At 44.0% G+C, this 12,079-nt stretch overlaps 1 protein-coding gene across 1 annotated transcript in view; it reads left to right on the top strand.

The window, feature by feature from the left end:
- Positions 1–12,079, top strand: part of NINL (ninein like) — a 113,226-nt gene that overhangs the window by 30,928 nt on the left and 70,219 nt on the right. Inside the window, exon 2 of the mRNA XM_069496005.1 lies at positions 7,163–7,356. Within this exon, the coding sequence (XP_069352106.1) occupies positions 7,174–7,356 (183 nt within the window). The 5' untranslated portion in view covers positions 7,163–7,173. The remainder of the gene's footprint in view (positions 1–7,162; positions 7,357–12,079) is intronic.

The raw sequence follows: 12,079 nt of genomic DNA, 5'->3' as shown, positions 1-12,079 counted from the left end.
CCCCCAGTTGCTTTCCACTGAGTTTTATTTCCCCCTGTGCATGTGTGCTCATCAATTAGTTCCAATTTAATAGTGAGTACACGTGCTGTTTGTTTTTCCATACTTGAAATACTTCCCTTAGGAGAGTGGTCTCCAGTTCCATCCAGATTGTTGCAAAAGGCCCCACCATTCTTTATTTCCACCACCAGGGTGGAAGGGTGACAATTTCTCTACGTCCTCCCCAACATTTGTTATTTTCTGGATTTTTTTGACAGTGACTGTCCTAATGGATGTGAGATGATGTGTTTTTTATTTGTATTTCTGTAATTGATCAGAGATGTTGAACATCCTTTGATACGCTTGTGGCCATTTGTATATCTTCTTTGGAGAAATGTCTGTTCAGGTCCTTTGCCCAGTTTTGAATTGGGTTACTTGTTATTTTGTTGATTTGTAGGAGTTTTAAAAATACGTCAGGGTATTAACCCCTTATCAGATATGATTTGTAAATATTTTCTCCCATTACATGCCTTGATATGCAGAAGTTCTTAAGTTTAATGTAGTTTAATTTGTCTTCTTGTCTGTGCTCTTGGTATCATATCCAAGAAATCAATGACAAATCCACCATCATGAAGCCTCCCCCCTGCACCCCCCCACCCCCATTTTCTTCTAGGTCTATATTTAGATGGTTTTTATTTTTGTTTGTTTTTTTAAAGAGATGAGGTCTCACTCTGTTGCCCAGGCTGGAATACAGTGGAACAATCATAGCTCACTGTTACCTCCAACTCCTGGGCTCAAGCAATCCTCCTGCCTCAGCCTACCAAGTAGCTGGGACTATAGGCACGTACCACCATGCCCGGCTAAATTTTCTATTTTTCCTAGAGACAGGGTCTCGCTCTTGTTCAGGCTGGTCTTGAAGGAGCCTGAGCTCACCTCAAGCGATCCTCCCACCTCACCCTCCCGGAGTGCTAGGGTTATAGGCATGAGCCACCATGCCCGGCCTTTGTAGGTACACTTTATGGAAGATTTCCTTGTCTTTATCGTCTAATCCTGCCCTTGACTTTTTTATTGCCGCTATAATGTGTCAATGTCCAAGAAACCTCCCTTTGTCTCTGATCATTCCTTTTGTCCAGCAATCTGTTTTGTGACTATAGTGACTTTCCTTTGTCCTTCTGTGGATAGTATAGTTTTTCTCTGTGTGCACATATGTGCATCTTGGGTCAGGCCCGTCTTTACTCCCGTTTCCTCTCCTGTGTGTCCCCCTATCACTGGCTCCGGTCTCCAGTGAATGGAAGGTGTGTGAGCACTGGACTTCTGAGCCCCCACATGCAGGCTGCTCCAGCACTTCTGAGACCTTCCACAATTCCACTGTGTTTCCAGTTTGTATAGTGTCTCGTCACCTGAGCCCAGGGCAGATGCTTAAAGTGGTGCGGCCCCCCTGAAGCAGTGTTCCCCTGTGGACTGAGCTCAGCCTGTGTTTTCCAGGTGAAGTCGGTTTTCCTTTGGAGACTGCGAGTTTTTCTGAGCCCCCCTGGCCAGGGTTTGCAACTGTCCCAATTGCTAAGGTTGGTCATGTGGTATTGGAGAGGCTACAGAAGGATACCAGCCCCCCCCAACCCCCCCACCATCATGGGGCGAGGGGAGGGCATGAATAGAGACAGTGCCTCTTTTTCCCCATTATTTTGAAAACCTGGATGGACCTTGTCTTGGATGGGAGTTAGGAAATGTCCTAGCAATTCGGCTGACTTGTAGAGCTGCTTTGTCTGATGCACCTGCTTTCCTGTACCTGGCTAGCCAGTAGATGAAGCACCTGCTCTCTTTGCCAGTGTCTCAGACTCATAGGAATGAGGGAAAGGAGCAGCTTTGAGTGGCCAGTAACTCATCTGTGTTGAATTGAGCAGGGCTTGGTGTGCTGGAGGTGATGGGGGCTGCAATGTGCCTGCCCCATGCCAGCTGCTGGCTTGGGGACAGTGAGGCAGATTGGCAGCTTGCCTTGAGGGGGCTGGTTGGTCAGATGGGTGGGCTTGTCCCACTGGCTATGGCTTCAGTGCTCATGGAGTACCCCTTCAATGCTCTTTAACCTCTAGTGTCCACACCTGCATCTCACCTAATCCTGGAATCTGGGCTGGTGTGCCATGCCCATGGCCAGTCCCATGTGATGTGGTGAGCGCATGCAAGGATTTGCTGAGGGGCTCGATTTTCCAGGTCTCTCCTCCGTGACAGTCCAGATACTAGGAAGGTTCTAGAGGTTATTATCCCCTGCCTACTCCCGGAATGCTGCTGCCTCCTTGCTGAAAGTGCCCTAGAGTGCCCCTCCCAATTCGTCCCCAGCTTGTTCCTGCCGCAGCCTAGACCTGTATCCACAGTTGTTCTGGGAGCAGCAGCCCAGACTTTAAATGGACACATCATGCTGGTGACCTTGCCTTTGAAATAACTAAATTGTATCGTGTATTGCTGCTGCTTAAATGGGTTCATTATAGACTGTGGGGCATAAAACCGTAAATCCAAGACATTTCTGGCATTTGAGGAATTTGTAGGGTGCACTTCAAGCCTTCTGCACTGAGGTGGGCCCCAAGAATGTTGGGGTGCTGCCAGGGCCCTTCCCTGGTACTCGTCCACCTGGTGGGCAAGAGGGCCAGGTGGGCTGTGGGCTTGTGAGGACCATGGTTGTCACTCCCACCTGGTCTTGGGAACTCCTCCTCCCGGGGCTTGTGTCCTTAGATGGTGTCTTCGTCCATTTGTGCTGCTATAACAAAATGCCTGAGACTGGACAATAAAGAACAGGAATTTATTACATTTCTCACAGTTCTGGAGGATGGGAAGTCCAAGATCAAGGAGCCAGCAGGCCTGGCATCTGCTGAGGGCCTGGTCTGTGCTTCTGAGGTGGTGCATTGTTGCTGTGTCCTCACGTGGTGGGAGATAGAAGGGACAAAGGGCCTGAGCTAGTTCCACCAGCCCTTTTATAAGGCAGTAATCCACACATGAGGTAGAGCCCTCATCAGTTAATCACTCCCCCGAAAGCCTCACCTCTCAATGCCACTATGGTGGTGACTAAGTTTCAACATGAATTTTGGGGGGACACATTCAGACTAGAGCAGATGGTCTTTTCCCACCCCCTCGGGGCCCTGTGGCACCTACTGACAGGGTCCTCTGTATGTGATGTGCACCTCCTCCTCCCAGGAAGATGTTTGCCCTCTTGAAAGAGGTTCCTTAGAGACTGTGCCATAACCTGGTGTGTTGGTGGGGAGTATGGAAAAGTCTGCCTGCCTGGCCGGGGACAGAGGTGGCCCTTGTGCTCTGCCCACCTGCACCTGTGCCCCTGGCCCCAGCCTCCTGCAGAGGGCGATAGAGGGAGTCCCTGTTTTCAGAACCTGTTTGTGTTTCATTAGCAAGGTCGATTTTCTTTGCTGTCTTGCCCTATTGACTCATTTTGGGTGTACTCAGCACTGTTCTGTGAGCCCACGTGGACAGGGTCCAAGGATGCTGCTCTTTCCAGAACACTGGCCCTGCTGGCAGACGCTCCTATAGTTCATCTTCCTCTAGTTGTAGGGGAACCAAAGCTCCTCCTGTCTTCTGCAAATCCCACCCCAGCCTCAAAAATGCGAATCTATGGCCCTGGGAGGAGGCGAGCTAGTATGGCTGGGACCTCCTGACTGCCCCAAATGTAGAGGGGCCTGGCGGGACACAGCTGCCGTGGGAGATGGGGAAGGAGCTGCCCTCGCACTGCGGTCTCAGCAGGTTATTTATCTATTTCTTTGTGCCTCTCCTTGGTCCACAGGGGGTGTGTGGTGCCGTGGGTCTGGGCTCCTGGCTCACCTCCAGGCCTTGCCAGATACAGAGCCTGCCCTTCCAGGGGCAGCTGGGCTCTTCAGCCTCCAGTTTGAGGCTTTTTCTCTCTTCTGTTTAGAAAGGGGAAGATGCACCTCAGCAAGAATCTTGAGTCCCCATTTTGTGCCTTTTGCTGTGTAACTAAAAGTAGCTGTGGTGCAGGGAGGACCGAGATCCGGGGCCCAGGCTTTGGTGCAGGACTTGCCCACAGCTGGGAGATGAAGAGGTTTCTTTCCTTTGCCCTCTGACCTTGGAAAAACAGTCTGGCTGTTCAATGCTTCTTTCTCCAAACCCAGCTGCCCCAGGGAGTACTCCTGAGCCATCCAGAAGGCACGGCCTGCCAGGGAGGGTTCAGTGGGAAACGTGGCTGGTTCACCCCTGGTTCACCCCTCTCAGGGCTCACTTGGAGGAATGAGCGGGGTGTTTGCTTCAGGAGGTTTTGTAAGAAAACCCTGGATTCACCTGACGTCTCTTTTGGAGGAAACTTAGATACATGATGTTATGGCCCTGCACAGGAAGGCATGGAAGGATCTCTGATAGTGTAAGCTTAAAAACAAGTTGGAAAATAATATGTCCGGTGTTACACTTACGTAAAAATACTGTGGATGTGTGTCATGTGTGTACATGTGCCTGGCCATCCATTGTCCTAAGACTTGGAAATAAGCTCAAGCCTGCACTCCCAATAGTGATTTCCTCTGGGAAGCAGGGAGGGTAGAGAGACAGGTTTTTTTTTGTTTGTTTTTATGTATTTCTAATTGCTTGAATTGGTTACAACTAAAAATAAAATAGATATGTTCTTGATCTGTGGAGACACGTGGTGGGGGTGGGGGAGGAGCACCAGGAAATCGGGCCCTGGGATGCAGGTGAGCCCTGCTGGAGTTGTGCTGTTAGGTTCTCCCTGGGGTGCTTCCTCCCAGCCACTCCGCCTTCCGTGCCCTCGTTCCCTGCCTTTCAGATCCTGAATTCTACCACTGGTCTTTCTCACTGTGGGTTTGTTCTCCTGTCAGTTTACTACTTGCTTATCAAAAATTAGCATTTGCATGTATCAGCGGTTTTACATAGCTCACCAAGGAGGGTAGAGTGCCCCAGTTAAGGAGGGAGATCTGCAGTTTGACAGATGTTGACTTATTAATAGATTATTTAGCTTGTCTTCTGATTTATGGTTTATGTTTTTCTGTCCATTTTCATTCTGGATTTTTTATTTTTTTTTTGCAGTTAACCATCTCAAAACGGTTGGAAAGGGGCGGACGTTTACTGCTCACTCTTAACTTCTATGTACTCCCATCTGAGAAGGGATAAATAACTTGCTTAGCAAACAGGGCGAGCCCACACAGATGTGGAGCAGGTTCGTCATCTCTTACACCTGCGATCATGTTCATTCTCAGGGTGGACACTGGATGTTTTTGCAGCTTATCAAAAGGTGTTTAATTCAGAAGTCAGTTAAGGTATTTCACCTTTTATGATCATAGTGAGATGTCACTGTGAAGATTCTACTTAACATTAATTTTTTATGTCATTGATTATATTGCTTTCCTGCGTAAGTTGATAAGCTTGCGGATTTTCCATTGGGGAGTTGCTTTGCACGTATTCCAACCCCTCATACGTTCCTCTTCCGACTGTGACCTCCCTGCTGCCTGTAGGCAATGGCGGGTAAGCACCACCTGCCGTATTAAAATGATATCTGTATCGAATTGGCATTTGTTGTGCTGGGCCTTACATTGTCTCATATTTATGAATTCTTTGATTATTAACGAGCTTGATTGACTTTCCATGTTTTTATTTCCTTGTATTTTTTCTTTTCTAGAATTCCTTAGTTCTTGTGCGTGAACCATATGATAATAGGCCAAACCATATGAAATTGCCATGTTTTTGGGTCAAAATAATCCAGTATTGGTTGTTTGGCACGATTAATCCTAAAATCTTTAGGGCCTAATGCTTTTCATGTTTTAGTAACATTTTTCTGGTTATGAAAGTGTTCTACTTGTTACAAAATTCTTGAGATATATAAAAATATATAAAATAGGAAATGTATAGTACCACGAAAATATCTTTTACCATTTAGTGGTTTTTTTTCCCCATTTTTTCCCCTTTTTTGAATGTATTTTCCCCCAGAAAGTTGCAGAAGCTCCTTGATAGAATTTTTATAAGGCATAAATGAAGTTTTATATGTAAAGTGACCAGTAAGTATATCAGCTATTATTATAAACAGTTTTTCCTATTTTTATCCTCCTACCCTTCCCATGCTATTAAATATTCTCCAGAAATGTGATTTTCAATACTTTGTCATATAAATACACATAACTTATCAAACTTTCATCTCTTGTTAGATATTTTAGGTTATTTTTTTCCTGTCTTTCTATAAATAATATTCTGATGAGCTCATATCTTTGTCTCTAGCTCTGTTTTCTTAAATATAAGGAATTTCTGTAAGGAATTCATAAAGTGAAATAACCAGGTAAGATGGTAAGAATGTTTTAAAGATGTAGACAGAGTCCCTTCCAGAAACATTTGCCAGTTGTCCCTTCCTCCAGCAATGTGTGAGATTCCCCTTCTTACCGTAGCCTCAGTTAGCATCGAAGGTTTTTAGTCTTGATAATTTGACAGTCACACATAGTATCTTTGTTTTAATTCGAGCATTTTAGATGGTTAATCGTGTGTGTGTTTTTTCTTTTGTGATTTGTTTATTAACACTCTCTGTGTATTTCATTTATTTATTTATTTTAGAGACAGGGTTTTGCTCTGTCACCCGGGTTGGAGTGCAGTGGCAGGATGATAGCTCACTGCAACCTCAAACTCCTGGGCTCAAGTGGTCCTCTTGCCTCAAACCATCACCCCCAGCCCCAGTAGCTGGGACTGCAGGCACGCACCATCATGCCCAGCTAATTTTTAAAATTTTTTTGTAGAGACAGGATCTTCGTATGTTACCCAGGCTGATTTCGAATTCCTGGGCTCAAGTGATCCTCCTGCCTCAGCCTCCCAAAGTGCTGGGATTACAGGTGTGAGCCACCATCACCATGCCTAGCAGTGGTAGAATTTTGAATGGTTTTATTTCTCTTTATACTCATCTCTACTTTCAAATTATTTTATATGTTTTTTACACAACAAGAAATTCTGGTTCTTGTGACCAATGACTGAAGGACTAATCTTTCTACCCTTGCTCCCTGTTCACCTGCTTTGGCCCCTCCTGCAAGGGTAGAGCTGATTCCTCCTGCCCATGACCCTGGGGGGCTCCTGGTGCCTTCTCCACTCACTGGCTCCTGCCTGTGTCCAGGCCTGCACCCATTTCACAGTGTGGGAACGTGGGAGAGGTGGTGAAGAAAGGGTGCTGATGTTTTTCTTTTTCCCCTGGTGAGGGCAGCCTGCGATGGGATGGATGAAGAGGAAGAGAACCACTATGTCTCACAGCTCAGGGAAGTCTACAGCAGCTGTGACACCACAGGGACTGGATTTTTGGACCGTGAGGAACTGACCCAGCTCTGCCTTAAGCTTCACCTGGAGAAGCAGCTGCCTGCCCTCCTGCAAACTCTTCTTGGAAATGACCACTTCGCCAGGGTGGGTATTGGGCTCCATTCTTATAACGAAAAGCACAGAGTTCTATAGTTGGCTATTATGGGTATTTGATAGATATCAGTTGAGTAAAGATATTTGTCAAAGGAAAGTTATTAGGAAGTAGAATAGTGTTTTTCCCTCTGTGGAAATCCTACACTGTAGAAAGAGTTTCCTTAACATTGCTTTTTTTAGCATAGTAACTTCCAGAGGTTTTTGTTTTGTTTTGTTTTTCCGGAAGGATATTGGAGCATTTTGTCCTGCGGGGTAGGATGGGGAGGAGGTTTGATACGGATAGGTGGTGTGTGGTACACCACAGCCATACGGTTTGGATCTATGAGCAACGCATGCTGTGACCATTCAGAGATAGCCTCAAAGTACCTCGAAGGCAGATTGATTTATGAAATGTCACAGCTTGAACTTTAGCAGTTGGACACAACAATGGCAAAGTACTGTCACAAGAACAAAAGATATTCACACTCAGAGGTGTCCCATAATTTTATCTAGGCCAGATAGGAAATGTGAATTTGGGCCGGGTGTGGTGGCTCACACCTGTAATCCCAGCACTCTGGGAAGCTGAGATAGGAGGATCCCTTGAGGCTACGAGTTCGATACCAGCCTGAGCAAGAGCAAGACCCCGTCTTTACCAAAGATAGAAAAAATTAGCCAGATGTGGATGCCTATAGTCCCAGCTACTCAGAAGGCTGAGGCAGGAAGACTGCTTGAGCCCAGGAGTTTGAGGCTGCAGTGAGCTATGATTATGCCACTGCACTCTATCCCGGGTTACAGAGCAAGACCCGGGCTCAAAAAAATAAAAAAAAAAAAAAAAAAAAAAAAGAAACTGTGAACTTGGAGAATTCTTTTCTCTCAGAAGGTTAAAGTTATCCAGATTGGTGATCTAGATCCTAGACAACAACCTGCTTTCGTGATCAAAACACTAAAAAGTATCTCCCCTCATTCCGACTTCCTAAATATACCCAGATGTTAAATATGTTAGTGCTAAAAACAGTGCCTGTTATCTTGGTCATCTTAACTTTGAAGGAAGAACATTTTTTCCACAGGACTCAGTAAAACTATTTTCATTTTGAATGGAAAGAAAAGAATTCCAGCCAGTAAATTTTCCTAAACTGGCCCTTGGGCTAAAATAAATGGAGAAAAACAAAAAACACCCACTGCCAGCCTAGGAGAGAGTCCAGATGAATCTGACCTCTTGTTACTAATACTTCCCTGAAGAAACCTGCTCTGCCCTGTGAGCAAGGTACTGTCACTCCCTCGTGAAGAACTCTGCCTCAGTTAAACAGAACATGCCCTTTCTCTGTCTTTTTATTCTATTCTTGCCTTTTTTTAAAGGACTTAAGAAGCAAATGGGTTTTGGACAATGTTCTAGCCTCCCTTGATAGCACCTGGAATCATATTTGGGACGTAGATGAACAAAAGGCACGTTTGTGAAAAATCAGCACTCTGGTTATTTAAGCAGTATAAATAGATGATCCAGTTTTCGTGATATTTTTTGACAGTTTGGAAAATTCAAAACCAAAAGAATAACTTTTGGTCCCAGATTCAGATTGCACGCTCTGCTGATCAGATAAACCATATCATTCCAGCTTTCTTCACATTATGCTTTGTATGTGCAGGAATGGTATAAGATTTAGGAACATCAAATGATGAGGAAAAAATGATCAGTGTTTGAACATCAGCAAGGAGAAGAATCAGCTTGGGTTGCTTGAAATTTCTGGCTTCAGTCACGGTACACACATCCTGAAAAGTGGTTCCTCTGAGATGGTATTCCTTCTAGAAAGCTGGAAGTTTCTCCTAACACATTTGTGGGGAAGGAAGTTAGAAGGAAAGATACAACAGGAGCCTGGCCTTTTCTCATTCACACTCCTCCTTGCCAGAGCTGCATGTGTGTCCATCTGTCGTCCTTCTGTTTGTCCCAAATCTGTTCCCTCTTACAGCTATGATTTTCTGTTCCCTAAAAGCAGGTCAGATGTTGAATAAATTAAGAAGCAGCTCTGTTTGTATTAGTGCTCTTGAATCTGACCTGACATTACCTCTTCTTTCTCTATGACATTTTGAGAGTAGTGCCCTCACCAGCCGGCATCATGGGGATACCCAGCTTGTCTCTCCCACCCCTCACTTTGTCCTGTCTCCTCTGTGATAGTCACAGTGGGTGACTTCTCTGTTCAGACTGTTATTGCTCCTCTGCTTCCTCCTACAGACAGGGCAGACCTCACACGGCCCTTATGTAGATGGAACATCATGCAGAAGTCTTAGGGGAAGTAGGTGTTAAGCCAGAAATATCCATATGGTTGTCCCCGTTTTCTACAACAAAAACCAAATAATGGAGATTTCAGAGAGTCTCAAAGAAAACCCAGATAAATCTTTTATTCAGAAGAATGAATTGGCTTTTCAATTCAAATACCATGTACCCAATTTCCTTGTAGTAACTAATATATATGATGCTGCATAGATGTTAGTCATTGATATAGAAATCCAATGTAAAAATAAAGCAATATTACAGTGTTTGAATTAACAAGGTAATTTTTTTGATGCTTGCTTTTAATTCCTATTTTCTGTTAAAGAAACATTGTCAAGGTTTGCTTTCAAAGCCAGAAAGTTAATATGGCCTAAAATTCTTGTGACTTTTATGAGAAATTTCCATGCCTATTTTATGTCATCTTGGTTTTTTTTTTTGTTTGTTTGACTTTTTAAACCAGTGGTGAGGATTTTAAACCTCGAGTATTTTTAATTTGGCCAGAGAAAGAATTCTTCTGTCAAAAAAATGATTCTTAACATAGTGTTATTGAAAATACAGGCTGGGCGTGGTAGCTCACATCTGTAATCCTAGCACTTTGGGAGGCTAAGGTGGGAGGATCACTTGAGGCCAGGATTTTGAGACCAGCCTGAGTAAGAGCGAGATCCCGTCTCTACAAAAAATTTAAAAATTAGCCAAGTTTAGTGAATGCTCCTGTAGTCCCAGCCACTTGGGAAGCTGAGGGAGCGGGATTGCTTGAGCCCAGGAGTTTGAGGGTGCAGTGAGCTACAATGATGCCACTGCACTCTACTTCAGGCAACAGAGCAAGACCCTGTCTCAAAAAAAAAAAAAAAAAAAAAAAAAAAAAAATCCTGAAGGGTAAGACCTATAGGGCAAAGATGAACTGCATATAAGTTAGCCATTATATTACTCTGTGGTCTGGTCTCATGCCCCCTCAGTATTCTAGATAACATCAAGCTTTGCACTTAGATTAAGGTGGTCCTGCTTGGATAGTGCCCTTAGGCACTTGGCAGAAGCAAACAAATGTCCAATCTTGATGAAAGTGCCATCATCCCAAATACGAAACTATTCCTAAATAATAGCCAAAGACAGTGGCCAGCTTACATTCAAGGATAACTAGGCACACAATAAGGCAGGATGAATAAGAACCAGTGGAAACAGCAGGCCACAGAAGCAGACCCACAAAGATGTGAGATATTGGAATTATTGGGCACAAAATATAAAACAACTATGGTTACTATGTTAGGAGAGATTTTTTTTTTTTAAACTCAAAAATATCTACAGGAAACAGGGAACTCTAAAAAGTGATACGTGAAATCTGAACAACAAAGCAAATAAAACTTCTAGAATGGAAAAGTATGATAAGCAAAATTAAAAATTAAATGGAAGCATTCACCAGCAGATTAGACACAGCTGAGGAGAGAGCATTCATTAACTGGGATCATCCAGAATGCAGCATGAAGATATAAAAAGAAGCAGTAGTAATGATGGAGCCAGAATGCCCAGCATCCCTTTCACTGGAGTCCTAGGAGGAAAGGAGTGAGTGAGGAGGGGCATTATGTGAAGAGATAATAGCTAAAAAGTTAACAGATCAATCGTACTTCCTGGGCTTCTTAAAGCCCATGAATTCCAAGCAGGATTAATAAAAAGAAATCCATACCTGGCCATATTATTGTGAAAGTGAAGGAAAACAAAGAACATATTAAAAGCAGCAAGGGATGGGTACAGAGGATCTTTTTGTATTTTTCTTACAAGTGCATATGAATCTGTAATTATCTCAAAATGTAAAGTTTAATATTTTTAAAAAGCCAGAGAAAAGATGTATCGACATATCCTAAGAGTGAGCCATAGTTAGATTGGCAACTGCCTTCTCCAGTGCAGCACTGGAAACTAGGAAACAGTGGAAAGATACCTTCAATGTGCTAGGAGGAAATAACTGCCAACCTGAATTTCATGCTCAGGAAAAATATCCTTCAAGAATAAAGGTGGACGAATACATCTGTGAGAAAGAGAGTTCTGCTCAGCAATGAAAGGATATACAAGCAAACACATCTAATAAATATCTGTTGAGTACCTACTGTTTGCCAGCAGTGAGCTCACATTTTATTCACATATATAATCTAATGTCAGGTAGTGGTTCACGTAAGCCCCAGCAGAGGTGTCTGCAAACAAACAGCAGCATTTTGCACTCAATGGCAGCAACAGAGATGTGCTCATACAACCTCTTGGTCAGATTTGGGAAGCATGCTCGGACCTAATGGCCCCAAACTTGCTTTTCTAACACTTACTGGTGATATTATTTACCTACGTAATAGCCTTTCTGTTGACTTGTTTCTGTAGACGTTAAGTCATACCAAGAGAAAAGAGCACATATCAGAGTGTACAGCTCAATGAATATTCCAAACTGAGCATACCTGTGTAACCGTCACTCTGAATCCTGCCTCATGTCATTTT

Source organism: Eulemur rufifrons, chromosome 20 (assembly GCF_041146395.1).
Source record: "Eulemur rufifrons isolate Redbay chromosome 20, OSU_ERuf_1, whole genome shotgun sequence".
NCBI lineage: Eukaryota > Metazoa > Chordata > Mammalia > Primates > Lemuridae > Eulemur > Eulemur rufifrons.
Note: the sequence above shows the minus strand (reverse complement) of the source record. Positions and strands in the feature narration are given on the sequence as shown.